Source organism: Populus trichocarpa, chromosome 17, assembly GCF_000002775.5.
Source record: "Populus trichocarpa isolate Nisqually-1 chromosome 17, P.trichocarpa_v4.1, whole genome shotgun sequence".
NCBI classification, from domain to species: domain Eukaryota; kingdom Viridiplantae; phylum Streptophyta; class Magnoliopsida; order Malpighiales; family Salicaceae; genus Populus; species Populus trichocarpa.
In genome coordinates, this window is record NC_037301.2 from 7874492 (window position 1) to 7897198 (window position 22707).

General features: G+C 30.8%; 1 protein-coding gene across 1 annotated transcript; it reads right to left on the reverse strand.

The window, feature by feature from the left end:
- Positions 1–2381: 2381 nt before the first annotated feature.
- On the reverse strand, positions 2382–4246 carry LOC7496654 (RING-H2 finger protein ATL46). The gene has a single exon (XM_002323971.4). The coding sequence runs from the start codon at positions 3648–3650 to the stop codon at positions 2535–2537; it is 1116 nt and encodes a 371-aa protein (XP_002324007.2). The 5' UTR covers positions 3651–4246; the 3' UTR covers positions 2382–2534.
- Positions 4247–22707: the final 18461 nt, after the last annotated feature.

Genomic DNA, 22707 nt, shown 5'->3' on the forward strand with positions numbered 1-22707 from the left:
AACCGGCCGGTTCGGTTTTATAAGCAAAAAACCGAAAAAACCAAACCGAACCAAAACCGACAAAAAACGGGAAAAAAACCGAGCCAAAACCGAGCCAAACCGGAAAAACCGAGCCAAACCGAAAAAACCAAGCCAAAACCGAGAAAATCGAGCCAAAACCGGAAAAACCGAGCCAAACCGGTTTGAACCGGTTTTTGCCCTAAAAAAACCGAACCGAACCGAACCGAAACCGGTCGGTTTGACCCGGTTTCGGTTTTTTTTTCAAAAAAAAAATTTCGGTTTGGTTACTTTTTTTGATAAAAACCGAACCGAACCGAAAATGATCACCCCTATAAGGTAGTGGTGGATATAGTTGGATAATTATATTTATTTTAATTTTTAATATTTTATAAATTAAAAATTCAATTTATTTATTTTTATTTAAGTAAGTTGGATATATCGAGTTGTGTTATTTTTTGTGTGTGTAGATATTACAATTTTATTTTTAATTTTCATGCATTGAACTTAATTTAAACTAGGATTTGTGCTTAATTAGAACTAAGTGTAAGCTTATGAAATTTATAGAAAATGCCAAAAAAGCAATTAAAAGCATGAAGAGAATTAAGAAGAAAGATTACCTTAAACATTATTTTTGAACTTCGACGTGGCATCGAGCTTATCATGTCAAGGAAAGAGGTCAGGACGAGATTCACATACATTCTTTAAGTATGCACCTTTAATCTAGCACTAAGATGAGAGAGACGGATGAAGAAAACAAAGCAAAACCACAAAGAGCTTAGCTTAAAAATCAGCATTTGAACATAAAAAACAGTTTTTTTTTAAAAAAAATATAGCAACGAATAGATTAAGGGAGTGTTCGGAATTGCGTTCTCACAAATTTTAAAATTTTATTTTATTTTAAATAATTTTATTTTATGTTTTCAGACAAATTTTATTTTAATACAAAAGCATTTTAAGTACACTTTCAAATAATACTTAAAAACAAAAACTATAAAGGGACAAGTGTTGTGCTAAAATCAGAAATTGAAGAGGAGAGAGAGATTTGACCTTAGAGAGAGAGAGAGAGAGAGAGAGAGAGAGTTTATAATTAGAGTTCTGACTTCTGATTTACTTGTCGGCTTTGTGGACAGCGTCCTCTTGTCTACAGCTTCAAGATGGGACTTCCATTGGCAATCAAACGAGATTCAATGCTTTCTAACTGAGTGTTTTCGAAGTGTGTCGGCTCATTTTATTGACTTTATTTTAATATATCGATATAACAAATTTAAAAAATTTATTTTGATATCTTTTTAACAAAACAAAAATAAAAACTTTTAGAAAAATATCTTACAAAGAAAAATACCAAAAACATAATCAAGCTTGAAAGATGGGTTGCTTGTGTTTCTTGCAGATTAATTAAAGAGTGGAGGGACAATTGGGCAGTTCATAACTGAGCAGATCATTCTGTATACTGGGAGCTTTTCTGTGTTTCTCTGTTGGGAATTGAGTCACCATTTACATCAGCTTAACATTCCATACGTTTTTTTATTTTTCCTCAGACCATTCAATTTTGAAACATAATCAAATTACTCAGATGTCCTCGTGACATGAGCGTAGATAAGATTTCACCAGGAAATGTGATTTTCCTCATTTTAGATAGCCATCGAGCTCTTTGGTTGGTGGAGAATGTGATGTCCAAAGGGCCCTTCCTAAACAAACACTATTTACAGGCATCTTAACGCTGCTTTGGCAGTGGGAATTTGAGATTCCCCACACCAAACATTCCCCAATTCAAAGCTGATCCAAGCGTAGAATCTTCAAAGCCTACCAGAAGGAGGCATTTTCCGTGAAGTCATGCAACATTAGACTAGAATTCCATGAATTTATTCATTAATGGCCAGCATTCATTAATATGTATTGCAGAAACAAGGTAACAGATTCGCAAGAAGTCCAGTAATAAGATTTAATCCGTGAAAATAAGTTTTTCATAATGCCAGGAAGGAAAAGGAGAGAATTTGAGTTGAAATTCAAAATGATTGAATTTGGAAGTAGAAAACATTGAGTTTATCAAAGACAACCAACACTTGAAGTGTCTAATAGCATTTCTGATTTTGCTCACCAAAGACCTTAGAGTTTAAAATAGTAAACTGACATGTGTTTATCTGAGAATTTTATATTGAATTTTGTTTGTATATCATTGTTCTAATGAAAATGTTTTCAACATAAACATTAATTCTAATACTGCATAAGAAACTTGGCAAGCAAATTGCTATCATGCTTCAAAGGTTCACGAAATAATCAAACTAGTGAAGGGACATCATAATAATATATGCATGTATACTACTCATAATCGCAAAGTGTACTTGGAATTTCATGGAAAATCAAATTTAAACTCACAACCAGAACACCAACAACCACAACGAATATTTTTTATTTGATTTAAGCCTCCAGACAAAAAAATTTCAAGACGAAATGCGTACCAATCTTTGATCAATGGCTAATGAGTAGACAAGAAAATACCTTAAGAATTAGCATCCTACAAGAGAAAGTGCCTTTCATTTTTCCTGTGTTTCATCCATCCAAGGCAAATCCACGTCTAATGATGAAGTTATACCCATCGGTGCATCTGATGAGCTAGAAAATTTGCCCTTCTTGCGCCAAAGCCAAATTTTGGATACAGAGAAGCTCTCACCCTTGATCAAGCTACTAATCTTGTTTTCCTCCAAATCCCTATCAACTGAAAGATTCACATCCTGTTCTGTCCCTCTGGCATGCGTGATATCATGACTGTGCCGCTCCTTGCCTAAGGCAACCCTGAGGTCCGTATCATCAAGCACATACTGATACGAACCCATCGAAAAACATCTTCTGGCATCTAAATTACTGCTACTAGTTTCCCCTCCTGCATCCCCAGCCCCGCCATTTAGCTTCCTGAATTTACCGAGTCTTACCGGCAAAACCCCCTTTTCAACAACAATTTCGTCAATTTGCAGGGTCTTTTGAGTGGGAACGAACCCATTATCTCTATTACCAGGACACCCATCATCCTCTCTCAAGTCATCAAAATCAAACATTGGGTTTTCCATTGAAAACCCAGCTGGAGAGAAAAGGGTTCCCCTGCAAAGAGGGCATGTAGAGTTGGATAGCAGCCAAGTATCTATACAGTTGATATGGAAAGCATGGCTGCACATAGGAAGCAATCTCAACTTGTCTTTCTCAGAAAATTCACAGAGACAAACAGCACAGTCAAATGGCTCTTTTAGACCCACTATCTCTTTGTACTGAAAAACAGGAAGAGCATCTATAAAAGCCTGATCCAAACCAGAATCATGGAGATGGAAGAGCTGCTGTAACTGTCTTTGAAGGGCATCTGAGCCAGATATTCCAGGGTATCTGTTAGATTGAGAGGAAGCTGAAGAAGCCGGATGTTTTATGAGGAATCTAACAAGCAAATGGAGCAAACCAGAGATGAAAAATAGTACAGCAAGAATCACTATAACGAAAAGAACAGCAGGGCTAATTCTAGAACCAGAAGATGAAGGGTTTGAATCCTTATGGAAAGAAGCAGTATTGGTAGAGTACGGAGAAGACATCGAGGAAGGAGGAAGAGGAGGTGGGTAATCGTTTTGAACCCACGACGACGACATCTTCAAATGGGTATGTTCTAACATCAACCATCTATTCCTTTTGCTTTCACATCCCTCACACAGATCATCATACACTCTCCTTTACCAATCATTCAAGCACAAACCCAACTCATTTTCCAGATCAAAGCGGAAATGCGTTCCTATCTCCTTTCTCTTTGCTCAAATTTTTCACTTTCGCTTTCACTCGCTAGAAGATAATTGTAGCAGGTAGTAGTTGGGTGCTGCAAGTAACATTTGTCTTTTTTTTTTTTTCTTATAAAACAAAAAAGCTTCTCTGTAGGTATCAACACATCATCAAGCACAAACCCAAGCACCAATAGAACATTATTAGCAAAGAGAAGAAAGGATGAAGACTTACCGACCTTGATTCTCAGTCTTAGCAGCTGATGGTTTAAAACCCTAAAAGGTACAATACAGGCAGGCTATTTGGTTTGGTAGTGGTACTGAGAAGGGGAGGAAATGGGAATCGTCTGCTTCTCTCACCCTCTTTCTCAAAAATCACTCTGCCAACAACAAAAAAAATAATAAACACAAAACAAAAGCAAACGAAAGACAGCACTAATTTCCAAAGTGCGAGAGGTAAAGGATGCCAAAAAGAAGAACTGGTTGTGGCCCCCACGCTCCTTTCAAGGCGCGTGGGATCATAGTTGGTCAACCAGATGCGACAATTAAAGCCTCGAAATAGATTGTCCTTCATGGGCTTTGTAGTGGGCCTAGGCCCTGGGCTTAAAAGTCTCCACTTCTGGACTTGGAGGGAGTGCTTCGTGGATGTAGAATAGACTTTGCAGTGTTAACAAGGACCTATTTTTAGGTTTTCTGGTGTCGTTTTTTCTTGTCTCCTTAGGATCCATCACCATAACCTTTTATTTTCTTTTTTGTGTCAGTGAGGGACCACCGTATCGACGTCATTAATATTTTTCTTATTAAATAGTAAATTGATTTTGAAACTAATACAATGCAATTGATTAAAAAAAAAAACCCGCATATAAGAATTTTTTTGGAATATATTTGATATTATAGTAATAATTGTTTTTTAAAATATTATTTTTAGAAATATATTAAAATAATATATTTTTTTTAATTTTTAAAATTTATTTTTAACATTAGTACCTCAAAACAATATGAAAACATAAAAAAATTAATGAAACAAAGAAAAAAATAAAATTTTTTAAATTTTTTCAAAAGCGTTTTTGAAACGCAACAACAAACGGGCTCTATATCCTATTTGAGAGTATGTAAGAAGTTATTTTTTAAAATGTTTTTTATTGCGAAATGCATTAAAATAATATATATTTTTATTTTTTTAAATTTATTTTTGACATCAGTATATCAAAATGGAAAAAAAATATTAATTTGAAGCTAATTTTTTTTTAAAATCTTAAAAAATACGATTGGAACGCAATGCTAAACGGGGCTATAATGATAGACAATAACCAAGTTTTTTGTTCAATAGTAAAATATAAAATTAAAGAGATATAAATACAAAATAATTTATCATTAAAAAATATATGTATAGCATATTATTTTATTATTTTATATAACGTTTGGTTACTGTCTCGGGATAAAAAAAAAATAAAAATAATAAAAACAGAGGAGACAAGACAAAATAATGGATGGAGACAAAATTGTTTGGTAGTTGTATACAAGTGCATCCTGTTTGATTAATGGTGGACAAGATAAAATAAAATAAATATATTTTACCCTTAATATAAATTACTATCAAACTTATATATTTTTAAAAATAATTTGATCTCATTTTTTTTTTTACTTTAGTTTATATTGTGTATTGAAATAAAAATATTATAGTAACTCTAGTTATAAAACTTGGACCAAACCGGTGAGTCAACTCAAGACCTGAGCGACTTAGGGCCTGAATTGATTCGGGTTTAGAGAAAAACAAATAAAGAAATGATTGACTCAATCTCACCTAATTAAAAACCTGGGTTGACTTAGGGTAAAACCTGGGTAAAAAACCCCTTGATTTTTTTTTTTAAAATTAGTCAAAACAAGATCGTTTTGATCATTAAAAAAAATGGAGTCAACCTGTGTTGACCCTCCCGATCTGTGACCCAAGATTTGTCTCAGGTCGACTCCCAAATTATGTTTTAAAACTATAATAATAAGCACTTTTATCATTATATGTCCTAGTTAGACAATTTTGAAACTAAGAGTTTTCAATAATGATATTTTAGAGATAAAAAATAAATATTGTTTATCGAGACATGTCTTCTTTTGCTCCTTTTATTTTGAAAGTATAGAAATTCATTTTAAAATTATTTCAGAGACAAGTTGATTTTTATATCCTTACTTCTTTAACCAAACACATTTATGTTTTTATTTTTTCATCTTTTCTGTCTTAGAACAATAACCAAACATTTTTAATTAGAGATACAAATGCTCACATAAGACAATAAAACTAAATGAAGATGTAAAAAGTGAAAGTAACAATTTCATAACAATGAAGATAAAAATAAATGATTTTGAAAAACAAATACTAAAAAAAAGACTTTTAAAAAGCTTAATAACTTTTTTGAATAATTGGGCATGTCTGCTATACTCCTTCAACGGTGGCAAGACAGTTAGGATACCAACAATATATTTAAAAAATAAACCATTTAGGTGGTGCCTGGGACCAAGAGGTTTGCTCTCTCTGTGATCTCAGGTTCGAGCCCTGTGGTTGCTCATATGATGGCCACTGAAGGCTTACATGGTCGTTAACTTTAGGGCCCGTGGGATTAGTCGAGGTGCGCGCAAGCTGGCCCGGACACCCACGTTAAACTAAAAAAAATAATAAAAAAAAAAATAGCTAGTTTGGCTCAATTTGAGGGACGTTATAAAGATGTGGTTTCATTGATCATATTCGAACAAATAAGACAGGAATTGATGACGCGGGGATCAGGTGAACAAGCAGTTGCCGAGAGGAGTCCTGCTATCACTGAATTGTATAATATTTCATGGCGCTAGAACAAATGGGGTAATTTCCTAACCCTTGCTCATGAACAGGCCATCAACACCAAGTCCCCCTGAGATAGGTGAATGTATAACACAACCTGGAGAAAGCAGTGGGGCGGAAAACAAAATGAAAGAACTAGAAGCTAGCTAAGAAGATGTAGCAGATGATGGAACGGAGGCGAAAAAGCTAATAGAACAACCAAGGCTGGAAAACCAAGAGCTCAGAATGAACCTTGGAGAAGAAAAACAGGCTCGAACATAGGAAAAAAAAAGGTGAGATCCTTATAGGATGAAGCAGAATATCGTGAAGAAGTTTATATACGTGCTCATTCAGAATTGATTGAGAAACAAAGCTGCTTAGAAGAACAAGACTTTCGACTTGTGAATGCAGAAGAGGAATTGGAGAAAATAGAGGAAGGGAAGAAGAGCTTAGAGTAGCCCATGATGCTAATAAGAAGTTAGAGAAAGACCACTGGCTTATCGTAAAGGAACAGACTTGCCTTACAAAACCATAACAACAGGCAAATAGTGAAGTAGACAAGTTTGAAAAGAGGTATGGTCTCAGTATGAGAGGCAAATAGCACACTGGGAGAATTTTAATGATGTCTTGGCTCAAGCTAGTAATGGAAACATGGTGACTTTACAGGTCTTATAACATCGAGTATCAACATCTCAAAAAGCTTGAAGATTATGAAATCATACTCAACACGTCGCAAACAAAAGAATCCATGAACAACTCAGAAAAGAATCCATCTCTATAAAGAGAATGGCAAAATGTCCCAGACTTTGAAGGGAATAATTCCCTTAAGAATATAGGATATGAACAAGGTTATTAGATTCTCGATTAAACATTCCAAGACCTTTGTCACCGTGGTTGAAAACTACTCCACATCCAATTCAATTTCTATTTTTCTTAGCATTTTTGTTTGTTTTTATTTTATTTTTACAAAATTAAGAAAATAGGTCTTAGAAAGGTCAAACTTTTTTTTTAGCAAAAACACCAAAAATATACGAAATTAATAGAAAGTAAAAAAGTTAGGCTCAATGATTTGCTTGAAAAAAGTATTTATAATCAGTTATCTAGTGAAGAACCTTCTAATATAGAAAATACTATCGGAATACACACCTGCTCTCGAAACTCTGGATATACCTCTATACTTTCATCTACACTCAACAGGAGCTACACAATAACAAGTCATGGTCTATACTGGATCAATTAATGAAGGATTCCTTAGTGTTTAACTCCTCAAGCCCCCATACTACCACCCTATCAATAAATTCTCTCCTATATCAGAGCATGTTATAGGAGAAATTATAAGTGAAAAGCCTATAAAATATTCAAAAGCCAAAAAGTCTTGTTAATCGAAGAGTGTTTAAAAGTGATGTGAACATAGAATGCTAAACCTTAAAGCTCGCAATCAAGAATTATAATACTCAACCAAGAAAGCTAAAATCATATTAGAAAACCTCAACCTAATGATTTATTAAACCAAGAACTGAAGATATATGGTTAGAATGCTATAAAAATAATATCTATTATAAGTTTTGAAAGTTTAATGAAGAACTCAGAGATAAAATGCGCTCACATTGTTCAATTCTTAATGACAATAAAAGTTCTCATTTTCAATGTTATTTTAGCTACTTATATAATGACTTACAAAATAAATCGTAATTAGCTAATGGACCTAAATCAAATTCACATAACTAACTAATTTAAATCCAAACCTGAATAAGAATAAAATAACCCTAATTAGCTATTATGCTTAAATTAAACTCATATAACTAACTAATTTAAATTCAAAACTAAATAAGAATAGAGTAAAAAGCCCATGCTTGTATTTAATGAGCTACAATTCGCATATGTGGTACATGTTAAACAACCCCATCTCTTGTTTACATCACATTGATTAAGGTTTAACTTTCTTGGAACTCAATTTCATGATTGCCGCCATCTTAAAACTCTTTAAAGATAATGAACCTAATTTTAGAACCAAGCTCTGTTACCAAACTAATGCGAACCCGAAAGGCTAAATCTCAGAACCCATAATCAAGATTTGGAATACTTACCTCAAAAAGCTAAATCATATTAAAAAAAACCCTAACCCACTGATTTGTTTAACCAAGAATCAAAGGTATATAGTCAGAACGCTATAAAAATGATATCTTTTATTATTTCTTAAAGTTCAATAGAAAAGCGCACTCATGTTGTTCAATTCTTAATGACTGCAAAATTCCTCTTTTTCAATGTTATTTCAATAACTTGTATAATATGACTTACAAAATAAACCTTAATTAGCTAAAAAACCTAAATTAAATACAGATAACTAACTAACCTAAATCCAAAACTGAATAAGAATGAAATAACCCTAATTAGCAATTGGCCTTAAATTAAATCCACACAACTAACTAACTTAAATCCAAAATTAAATAAGAATAGAGTACAAAACTCATGCTTGTATTTAATGAGGCCCAATCCGCATATGTTGTACATGTTAAACAACTCCATCTCTTGTTTGGATCATATTGATCAAGACTTGATCCTTTTTAGAACTCAACTTCATGTTTGATGCCAAAGAAGTTCTCGAAGCTTGCTCGACATAAATGTCATAAATCAGCTTATTAAATGCCTCTTTAATCCTCTTAGCTCTTGCCTTTTATAATAGATCCGATCAAGACATGCAATGGATCCTATAGTGTTGCTTGTTGATTCTCATAAAAAAAATCAATTAAGGGAATGGACTAATATGATTATATAAAAGCATATGAGATATGTCAAGTACCGAAAGTGGTCATACTATGAAAATTCAAGCTGTCGGAGTTTGCCAAGTATACAAGAGTTGAATGCCTAAAAAATCATACAAAAATATACTATTATAAGATGAAAAAAGTAATCAATGATGACAAATTTCTTATCCATTTATTTTATAAAAAATTAAGTGGTGATGCCCTTACTTAGTATATGAGCCTAGATAGAAGCAAGATCGGAAAATGAAAAGATCTAGCTAAGGCAATTTTACTCCAATACAAATTCAATATTGATATGGAACTTGATAGTTTAAGATTACAAGCCATGAAAAAAAAAGAGAAAATGAGTCAATAAAAGAATACACTCAATATTAAAGGAAAATAATGGCTCACATTCATTTTCTTCTCCTAGAAAAAGAATTGGTTTCTATTTTATCAACACCTTCAAAAGCTTATTTTATGAGTGCCTATTGGGAAATGGGTCTGCTAGTTTTGTTTAAATCATATGTGTGGTTGAGTGAGTAAAGTATGCTATCAAAGCTGATAAAATCAGTGAATTGGCGAAATCCAGTTAAAAAAAGGAATTTCAACAGAAAAAAAGAAGAGAAACAAAGGTACATTATGTGGATGACTGTACCTATTAGCTAAAAAGGAATAGAAACAATCAAGACATGCCTTTTCTCCCTCACTTCACTCAAAGTAACATGTTCAACACTACCCCTTTCATCATATTTTCCACATAATTCTTGACCACCATCCAATACCACCACTACCATTATGTATGTTCGCCCAATCACCTTAATCCCAATCATACCAACCCCAATCATTATAAAATAACCAACCGTACAACAATAACTCATTTCACCATAATCAACATCCTATTACTAGAATAATTGTTTATTTTATTAGAACTAAAGACCCTACTACTAAAACACCTAAAATACCCAAAACAGAGATTGGTATCAAGAACAATTACTACCCCTTTTCCATATACTTAGGAGAATTATATCAATACCTGATTAAATTAGGCCAAGTTGCTCATGTTTTTTATGATCCAGTTGAACTATTTTACCCCTAATAATATTATCCGGATAAAAAATTTGATTAGCATTAGGAGTAATAGGTCAAAATATTAAGACATGCAATCCATTCAAGAAACTTTGGTAAATTGATTAGGCATGAAAGAATAACCTTTGAAAGAATACAAATTCTCCCAATATGAACACCAACCCTCTCCCAAATCAAACATACAATAATAGTAGAGGTATGAATATGTTGGCCTTAAAAAATATGATGATTGACAAAAAACAAGTGACTTTGAAGATATCAATGACAAACCTAGTTGATAGGTTATAAGAAGTAGGTTATGTTAACAATCTCAAAGGAAGATAACTCATGTTATATGTAGAGCATTTTTATAAGTTTCACTATGAGTGAGGGCATGACATTGATGATTGTAAAGAATTTCATTAAGAAGTTGAAACCCTATTAGTTTTGAGAGTCCTTATATTTGAGAAAAAAAATTTGACATGGGAAATTGATCTAAATCAACAGCTTACATATATTAATCTACTAAGAATAGACCATGCATGTTGATTCTAAAAAAGCTCTTAATCTTGATCTTGAATAATTAATGATCATCGACCCATAACTACGAGTATTGTCCTTATATTAGATAATCATTTGCTATGATGCAAACATCTATGATCTAGATGAAAGAAGTAGGTGGTTAAACTCAAAGCAAATGATGTTATACTCCAAAAACGTTATAAATTAAAAAGAGAAAGGAAAAGGGTTAAATACTCCACCACCAATATTAAAGGTAAAAAGTCTAATATAGGATGAAGAGGCTGTAAACTTTCTTGAGCTTATGAAACATAGTTAATACAACATGGTGTATCAATTGAAAAAGACTCAAGCCAAAATATATTTACTTTCTTTTATCCTGAGCTTAACGCCACATCATAAATCTTTGTAAAAACTGTGGAATGAAGCTCATGTACCTCAAGATTTCATTTATGAGTCAATGAAACACTTTGTGGGAAGAATCTAAACCACTAATTATCTATATTTTATAGAAGATGGCTTAGATCCTAAGGGTACTGGATGTAACAAGGTTTTACACATGTTTATCAAGTGTAAAGATCATGTTATTGCTAAAGTTTTAGTTGATAACGGATCCAGTCTTAATGTGCTTATAAAGGTTATGTTAAATTATTTACTTGTAGATACATCTTATATATGGATGAGTAAGATAATGGCTTGTTCAATTGATGGATCATCAATGCAAATTATTGGTGATATCATTATTGAATTGGAAATCGACCCCTAACAATTTTAGTTACTTTGCAAGTGATTGGCATCGTCCTACAATATGCTTTTGGGTAAACCATGGATCCACTCAGTAGAAACAAATCTCATCCTAAGAATATGGTAACCCTGGAATGAAAACCCTAGTCATATAAATTATCAATTCAAAATCACATATAAAAAAGATAATATATTATTCAGTTTTATTACCCATTAAACAACATCCAAAGGACATGGATCAATATCAAACCATGCCATCTTGGATTGATTAACAAATAATATAAATAAATAACATATAAAACAATTTTAAAATAACATATTAAAAGGAGTTATGTATTAATTGGTTCCATTACGTGCTAAGTAACATCCAAAAGACATGGCCTAACATCATGCCATACCATCCCCGATTGTTCGATGAGTAATATAAACAATTAACATATAAAAACAAGTTTTAAATCACATATTAAAAAGGGTCATATATTAATTAGTCCTATTATGTAGCAAACAACGTTTGAAGGACAAGACCCAATATTATACCTTACCACCTTGGGTTGATCAGTGAATAAGATTAATATATAAAAACAAGTTTAAAATCACGTTTTGAAAAGGGTCATATATTAATCATTCTTATTACCTACTAAAAAACATCTGAATGACAAAGTCTGATATGAAACCATACCATCCTAAGTTGATCAACAGATAATAAAAATAATTAACACATAAAAGCAAATTCAAACTCACACTTAAAAAAAAGTTATATTAATTGGTTGTATTACCCACCAAGCAACATCCAAAGGACAAGGCCTAACATCAAACCATATCATCTTGGGTTGATTTATAGATAATAGAAAAAATTAATGAAAACACAAATGAGGTAGTTTTTTGTACCATCCTCATTGATTTTTATAATAAAACCCTTCTTCTTCTCCTCCTCCTCCTCTGTGTGTGTGTGTGTGTGTGAGAAAGAGAGAGAGAGAGAGAGAGAGAGGATATTTTATCTATTACATATTAACATAAACTCAACACAAACATACACACATAAAATTTTCAACACAATATAATTTCACACCGGGACAAAAAAATATTCAAAAAAACATCCCCACACAAAATAACAATTCAAAACAACATCAACTCATACATTTTTCATTGAGATCAAACCATTATGCTTTGGATAGACCTATTGCAACCCAATCCTTCCATTCCCATCATGAAATATTGATTCCACCCTTATTCCACCTTTTAAAAAAATCCTTGATGACATCATACCCTTAGGGTTGCCATATAACGGCGTAGACCCCAATACTTCAAATATCCTAACCATGCACAATAATCCATAATCAAACTCAATAACATATTAAAAAAATTTTAAGCCAAAAGGTCTTATCACAATACACATAAAAAGTAACGATAAACTATAAAAAAAGTTCAAACATGTTGAGGATTAAAATAGACCTTTAAAAGTGGCTAAAGTCAGATCTGCGTAGCTGGAATCAATGGTGGCAGCATTGATGCTTGCAGCTCACACGATGACATTTAGGCTTGTGTAAAAGAGGTTATGTGTTTCCTATCAAAACAAAATTTTGGGTTTTCCCGAAAATTACCACCTTTTTTTTTAAATGAAAAACAATAAAAAAAAGATTGAAAAAAGAAAGATTGGTAACTTCGAAAGAGTAGGTTAAGAAGGGTTTTAAATGCATGGACGAACCAAACTGGAATTTTGGATAAAATTGAATGCCAAATTGTACCTTATTATGCCCAAGACTGAAGGACAATACAGATTCAAGGTTAAATTAAATGATTATTGAACGAATCTGCATAAAAATTAAGTTTGAGGGCTTAATTAGACATTTAATAGGCCAACATACCTAATTAAAGGTTTGATTAAGTTTAAAATTAATTTGGGTAAAAATAAAAGATTTAATTAAGTCCAATGACTTAATCAAACTTTAAATGGGTCAAATTAATTTTATTAGGAACTTAATTGGTGAAAAATTAAGTTCAGAATCTTAATTTGGGTTTAATTGAAAAGATTAGAATTTTAGATGACTAGATTTAATTTTTCTAAACTCAATTAGGTTTCAACCAACAACACCATTCCTCCTCCCCTATAGCACCCATTTCACAACACAAAAAAGCCCACACATAACTCTCAGAAGCACCCATTTCAATTGTTAACTAGCCAAGGACAAACAACCAAAACTTAAAGCTTTCCATAGTCATCAAGTCTTCCCTCTCACTGTCAGCTAGACCATTACGACACAACATCATCCAACAACGACATCAAGTAGCTCTCTACACCAGCACTGTGACATTCTTCATCAGAAATTGTCATGATTTCAGTCTTTGCACCTGTCACCGTGGATCTATTCTCAGCATAGTAGGCAACATCACAGTCCAACTCATAAGGAAGTAGCACTTTCTTGGTATAACACCGTGAGCTACATTCTAGTCCAGCAACACAAGTACCAACCATTCTCCTTCATTTTGTTATAATGGCAATTTTTAAGTTTGTTTCTTAAAAACAAAGGATTGTGAGCATATGTCTAGAGTTCATAATATAACATTAGACAAATTCCTTTGATGGTTTGCAAAAAGAGAACAAAATATACATTGTTATTTGTGTTGCGGGCTAGCACCATAAACTTCCAATAGGGTGAATGACTCTTTATTTTATGAAGAATAATGCTTAGATATGGTTGTTGTAGAAAATGCATTTGTTGAAGCCAAGAAAGACATAACTTTCTATTGTGTTTCACAAATGGATGATGTTTTGATGGTTAATTCTTTGATTTCATGAAAAGTTTTTTGTTGAAATATTGCCTAAATTTAATTTTTTTTGAGAAATGGTTGTTTTTCCTGTTTTTTTTAAAGAAAAAAAAAAGCATTAGTAAGTAAAGCTTTGTTGCTTTTAGGAATGTGAAAACACTTTTTTTTAATTTCACTCACCCTAGTTTGATAAAAAAAAAACATCTTATTTAAGTAATTTAAAGACAAAAAATACACCTTATCTTTAACTTCTCATCTCATATATAAATATTTTGCTTAAGGCAATAACAAACTAAAACTACGAAAGACCACCCTATCATATGGGTCATCGTTCCTTTCGCATAAAAGTCCTAAAATTTTCACTCTTCTAAAAATCTTTTAAAGGGGTTACATCAATTTATTTTACAAGGCATGTTCTGATTTGTTATCGAAAAATATTATGCATTTTCAAAAGCAAAGCGATTTAAAGCTTATATCAAGATAATCTCTTTATTTAAAATACAATTTAAGTAATGTTTAAAATGTGCCAATCAAATCTAAAATGCATGAAAAGTAAAGAGTTTTTATAAAATAATGACAACTGCAACTAAAGGAGCCTTTGCATAACAAAACGAAAGATAAACACTTAAGGGCAAGATCATACCTTATGAATGATTATGTTCTTTAAGAAAAAATCTCATAATAATAAACAAAGATGAATAGTCAAAGTAGATTGTGAATATCATATAAGATTCAAATAGCATGGTTTTGCAAAAATACCACAACACTATAAGCATCCAGAAAGAGATTTTATCTAAGAAAACTTGAGCAAGCTAGCAAGTCAAAGGTCATAATGTTAGCATATATGAAAGAAGTTAATTCCAATTACCAATGAGGATGTTAAACATGAAGGAAAGCCTATATTTCTTATAGGTAAGCATACGATTTCTTTTGTATATAATTGTCATAACATTTTAGTTAATTTAAGCTCTATAATGCTTGATTAAGATTTTTATTTTCTCTACTACCATAATCCTCACAAGGCTCCAACTTTTGAGTCAAACTTTGTTATCAAGTAATTTGTATTTTTAGTAATTTTAAATCTAACAAGGTTCCTTTTTATTTTGAGCCTAGCAAGGTTTATGCAAATATTTTCTTTTAAGCTCGGTAAGGCTTTAGTGAATTTAAAGTCCAACAAGACACTATTGAATTTTTTCTTAGCAAAGTTCCCTTTTATTTTGAGCCTAGCAAGGCTTATGCAATTTTTTTTTCTTTTTAAGCATAACAAGGCTGCTAATTTAATTGTATAAAGATTTTAATAAATTTAAACCCAACAAGGTTCTTTTTTATTTTAAGTTCACCAAGGCAACTACAAATGTTGCAACCATATTATTCGATAATTTTACCCACAATTACTTAGTATTTTGTTCATGTTTTTATATATAAAATGCCTTACTAATTTTTATTTTATGTTTTGAAGGCACTTTTGGATATAAGATTCGAAAAATAGTAAATTGGAGATAAGATTCAGACCATGTTACTTATATCAAATATTGACATATTTGACCTCTAATCAATATTTTATACAAAAGTTAAGTTCTAGAGGTCAAAATGAAGTGATTCTAGTAGAATTAGAAAGCTAACATTCATACTGTTCTATACATATATAGCAAGAAAAATAGAAAAAAAAAAAGAGGATGGAAATCACAACCTTCAAATACAAGTCTCGCTTTCTACTAGTTTTGACATTCAGCCATTCTGACTTGAATATCTTAAGTTAGAGAAGTCCATTTCATGCAAACTCAATTTTGTTGAATTCCTGACTCAAATATCTATCAACCTACCAAATTTCAGCAAAAAGCATCTCATATGAGATAAATATGAGTTTTAAGACAACCTATAAATTATGTCAACAAACAAGTTTTGTGAAGAAACAAGTCCAACTTACTTCCAAAGCATCTAAACCGATATAACAATTGTTTCTTCATATAGAAAAGGTCTTTAATTGGCTAAGTTAACTTCTCTAAATCTAAAGTCAAAGTTTGAAGATTTTATACAAGACTATTTTTTCTTATTTTTAGGAAAATAGTTATTGTACTACTTAAATGTAGATTGTCTACTTTGAAAAGAACATTTTTTTTAGGATATAAATAGATTGAAGGGATGTAGAGATAAGGGTTTTCTATATATAAAAAAAGATAAGAGAATGGCGGCTAGAAAGAAGATGAAAACTACACCCTTTTTTCTTCTATACTCGAAATTATGTTCTCATTTGTTCTCTTTATTAGTTTTTTTATAGACATGCAAGGCTAAGTTATTTTTCTTGGTTGAAAGGATACAAAAAACTTTAGATTTCAAAAATTATGAGATCTATTCTATATTTTCTTTTCAGTTTATATGATGAATATAAATATTTTCCTCTACTTATTTCCTATGATTGTTTAATTTAATTGTTAGAGCAGACTCTAAATTATTATTCTAAACCCGTCTATTACTAATTTTGCTATTAAAACCGGAGTTGTAATATTTAAACTTGTGAAGCGACTAAGTTTAATAACTATGGAGGATCTATATTGTTAATCTTAGGGAAAATATTCAATTAAATCGAACATAGACTGTAAGCAATTATGTTGTCTAAATTTATCAGTCTATCTAGTTCTTAAGGTTGTCATTGAATTAAATTAATAGGGTGGATACTATGATTATTTAATGGTTAGAGTTAGTTATACTACGGATCAGTTAACCAACTAATGTTAAGGAAAGATAGATATTCATAATATAAATTGACGTATTATTTCAATGATCAATTTTGATTTTTATAAGTGAATGTTTATTTGAAACCAAGGTTTTTCTCTTGATAAGTTTTGGATTTATTTAATTTAGCTTGATTATTTTATTCTGTTTACCATAGCATAACATAAACTTAAAACCTCCATACTTCAAATCATCTAGCATAAAGACCTGAACTAGATCTTTCTCATGGGATCAACTCCTTTCTTGCTTTATATTATCTTATTTATTTAAGTTAGGGTAACTAATTTATATGACCGCGACATCACAACAATAATTTTTTTCCTTTATGAGTCCAACAAATCTCTAACAAATTTGAGCCTAGCAAGGCTGTAGCGAATATGAGTCTAGTAAGACTTTAAGGTTAGATTGGAATCTATTAAGGTTCCTTTTTTAGCCTAATAAGGCTTCTACAAAGTTTTGTTTTCCTTTTTTAACACATCAAGCCTCTTGTAAGTTCTTTCTTTTTTAGAATCCCATAAATACCCTAGCAAATTCAAGTCCTTTAAGGTTCTTGTAAATATCTTTGCTTTACAAACTTACTAAACCAAGTAGAAGAAAATGAGGCACTCCTACTCTATTTTTTATATATAATATAGTGCACGTAGTTCTTAAAGTCTTAAAATGAAGGGTATAGCTTTTTTATGGACTCTCACAAGTCTTGCACTATCATAACCAAGCTAGCCAATGTTACTTTTGTTTTGTTATATAGAAATGATTATGAAAATAAGTCTTCATCTCTTCCTAACTATTGATGGATTTAGGTGGCATTGTAAAGAACTAATGAAAGATGATTTTGATCAATGATGAACCAACTAACCTTAGTTTCATAAAAGGATTTACAACAACACCATTTTATTGATTGATTGTTCTCCTATAACATTATTTGTAATCAATTATTTTTATTCCTTTAGAAATTTTATGTGACTTGTCTATCCATTCAAGATATATGTATATAAACATGGTTGTATATCCAACTTCTAACCCTATCTCTCTTAGGTGTTTGCAAAACTCAACCTTATCAATCATTTTGTTTACTTACTGATAGACTACAAATGTTTAGGTTATATAATGATTAAGATTTTCTTATTGTAAAGTAGCCTATATGGTATTGAATTGCCCAAGTACAAATTGTTGTGGTTGTAAGTAAGGATGTTGGCTATGTAATTAGCCTATTAGCTTGAGGCTGCCTATACTCTTATTGGGTAGGAGATACTTTTATGAGCGATCATGTCTAAATCAGACTGAACGTATTATGGTGCCTACTATATAGGATGAGTATGAGGAGCTCAAAAAATTCCTATTAAATTCTTTATTATTGCAAAGTATGATTGGATTTTCCCCTTGATGTCTAGATAAAAAATGTATTTGATCTACTACATCTAATCTCATTCTAAATTTGATTAAGTTGATATTTTTTTAGCTTGCATAGCAATGCTTACTACTAGAATAAACTATAATAATTTATGTTAGCCATATTTCCATCTCTAATTAGACCTTAAATCAATGTTAGATAGGTTTAGAATATAATAAAAGAGTGTTCCTTTATCAGGAGCTATCATAAGCTGATTGGAATTTGGAAAAACTGGTTGTGACCACCTAATCAAGCCACTAGGTCCTTAAAATGGATAAGAGTAGGGCTATGTTCAAGGTATAAAAACACTATAATATCCATCAGAAGTTGGCAGGGGTAATGATATTGAAAAATGTGGGAGCATAAGAGGTTACAAGGGGACATGAGGGTTTTGTTCAAATATAGTCTTTAGATATTATAGGTAATTAGACAAAAAGAGCTTGTTGTGTTTCTCGAAAGATATGAACATAGTGGTAAATGATTTTTTAAGTTTTTTCAAGAATTTCATAGATCTCGTTAGATAACATAGAGTTGTTTATGATTTGTGCAAAGATTACTTGAATATCAATTCTTCCTTCTATGTTTTGATCAACTCTTCAAGGCTGGAGTCATTATTATGCCTTGAGTGCTAACTCTTTTCTTTTCTTTTCGTTCTTTGCTCTTAGATCTACTCTATTGTATTTTTATGATTATAGAAATATGAGACATAACATTCTATTTATATATATATATAAAACTTAATATCCCTATTAGTGGTAAAATATCACTTTATTCATTGAAAAATAGCACACACTTCATTTCAGTATAATTATTAGAAATATTGCAATTAAATCCTTACTTAATTTTTCTAGGTTTAGAATTATATTATTGTCCTTAATTTCTAAAACTTGCTTATATTCGAGTCATACTTGATCAGTCATTCGAGTTTAATTTTGTACCGATGATTCTTAATATATATGACTCATTATGTTCCTAATATATTGGTCCAAATATAAATCATAATTCTAAATCAACATGATTAAATAAATTAAATAATTCAGCGTATTACTAATTTAATACATTGTTTATTTAGATTTGAAGATCAAGTGTAGTGTCTAGTAATGTGTCATGATCTCGTAAATATTAGAAAAATTATATGTGATTTGACTTAGCCTTTCAATGACTAGTTTCTTAGTGTAACTATTAACCCATCATCTAGAATATTTTGATTTAGATATTTGAGCATGAGATATGCCTACTTTGTCAAATCATTTTTATTTTCAACACTATAATCATTGATTATTTAAATAAGATTGAAACTTTTTTCAAATTTTATCGCAACTTGCACAAGAATTTTATAATCAATACTATTTAAGAATATAAATAATATTTTTTTTAATTCACCTAAAGCGATGAATCATCTCTTGATTACTTAAATATTTTTATATAATTTATGTTATATCCAATATTTGCTCATTTGATACTTTTTATTAAGGCAACATATAGTCAAGATCAAAACATAATATTTTCTATATTAGATAACTTTGTAATGTCAAGTTTAAGGATCGCTTATACATTTGCCATGTGAGTCTTTCCATGGATGTGTGTAATCTCTCCATATATAATTCTCATTCGAGCTAATTTAGTGTACTTGTTATTTAATAAACACCTACATATTAGCTCATTGTATCCATTATACCTTAGCTTATAAGAATGATTGCTTCCTTTCATAAAAGAAAAGAACATAATATGTATTAGTCTTAACAACTCTAATTAATATTTAGTCTTAATATAAAATTGACCATATATATTTAAAAACAATATTTTGATACCATAGAAATCCTTATAATTATAATCACTTTATAATTTTCTTTTAAAAAACTTTTATCCTAAAGAATTTATATTTACTCTAAACTCATTAATAAAACTTATATGAATAATAAATAAAAAAATACTTTTATAAATAAAATATATGTTTTGCATGAATAAAGTCAGTGTCATATATAACCACCTCGATTGGATATAAGACATATACACTAATAGAGCCATCTTCTAGCAAGTTTATTATAAGTTGTTCCTTTGGCACCTAATATAAACGATGTTCTTTCTAGTTAGTTTTTTTCCAAATGATTACAAATATATTATTGATCTAACAAATTTACCCCACTAGGCGTGCTAATATATTGATATGATAGATAATCTTAATGATCAATCATCGTTAACCTATTGATTGATTGTTGATTCCTTAATCAATATGCTATCTGTTTTTTGTTTCTTCATTCCAACAAAAAGAAATAACAATTAAAAACTTAATTCTAAGTGGTTACATATAGCAGTCTTGATAATCAAATGGAATGTGTAGTTCTAAACTTGGCTCTAAGAAGTTCAAAATAAATGAGAGAAAATACCAATAACACAAACCAGAAAAGAATGAAAAAGAAAAAAAATAAAATAAAAGTTACGAATAAATAAATCTAAAAAAGAGAAGAAATAAAGCAATGAGTAGCAAAAAATTGTGAATAAATCACATAATAATTTGTATACATGGGATTGATCATTGTTTTAAGCTACTAAATGACCTACTTATATTATTATATAGATATAATTTCACATAAATATAAAATCTTAATCCTATACAAATTGTTTGCATTATATAAAGACGGTTCAATCTTAATCTTAGCACAATTTATACTTTTTTATTTGTACGCATCCTTCTGGCATGTGTATGTGTTCATATCAATATGTAATATCTACCAATTATCCTACTAAAATTCCTTCTTTATATAAACTTGATCAATTGATCATTTTAGATTAATTATACTCTCTTAGTAGACAATTAATTTTGCCCTTTTTTTTATAGTTGATGATTAATTTTAGTTTTTTTAATTAACAATGAATAATTATTGTTTTAATCAATTGGCACATATATGATTTAATTTTGATATAAACAACATTATTGCTTGTGACTTGCTATATTTTCTATCCATATTATTAACACAAAAATAAAAATGGATTTGACATTAAACTAGTGAGATTTCTATGTTTATGATCCAACATTGGATTACATGATTCATCAATAAATTCTAATTTATTTAGAGCGTGTTTGGCATTATGGTTGTGGTTTGAAAAAAAGCGATTTAATAAAAAAGTACTTTTTGTGAGGTTTATTTTAAAAAAAGTCGGTGTTTGGTTAAAACTGTAGTTGAAAAAAAAAACAGTTTCTTGTGTTTGGTTAAAACTGTGGTTGAAAAAAAATAATTTCTTGTGTTTGGTTAATATGTTTTGTGTTTTAGGTTTGATTTTAGAATTACTTAAAAGGACACACACACACACACACACATATATAATTGCAAAACATAGGTGTTTTGTAATTATGATTACATAACGAAATGAAAAATCCTTATACATTAATGTATTCCTTCATTGTTCCAACAAACTATTTGCAATTCCATTGCGTACAAAATCCATACTTGAAAGCCTCTGTGATCCTTGAATGGCCGAGCGAGGAATAATATCAGGTAAAAAGTCATCTGAAATTAAATTAGAATTGCGATCATACTCAGAAAAAACCGTATCATCTTACGATCTCCTTCTAATATAGTTATGTAGTGCCATTGATGCAACTACAATCTCAACTTGTGTTTTGTATGGATAAGCATGCATGTTTTGCAAAATTCTCCACCTCTGTTTCCATACCCTAAAAGAACGCTCGATCACGTTACGTAGTGATGAGTGTGCACGATTAAACACTTCTTTCCGACCATTTGGTTGTTCACGACGTCGAAATTCTTGGAAGTGATACCTCTCGTCTTTGTAGGGATCCAAATACCCATACTCATTTGGATATCTAATATCAACCAAATAGTATTTTCCTGCAAATAATAACAACATGGTAATTTTTAACAAAACTAAAAAAACAAATTATATTCCTTCAATTACCAAATCTTCAATTTATTCAAAATCACAACCTTATGGAGGTTTTGGAAATTTTATACTGCTATTGTCAATAGCTTAAAGAAAAATACGCGTATCGTGTGCACTGTCTTCTCATCCTGCCCACACAAACATGAATTGCATTTCGAAACTACAAGCGACCATGACATTTTGTGTCGGTACACCTTTTCTTTCAATAAATAGAATTTGATTTTCAGATGATATGCAGGCACGGACATTAGTGCCATCAATTGCACCGACACAATTCTACAG

What these genes read in the sequence shown, in the direction of transcription:
- LOC7496654 (XM_002323971.4), bottom strand. Translation starts at nt 3,650, where the DNA reads ATGTTAGAACATACCCATTTGAAGATGTCGTCGTCGTGGGTTCAAAAC.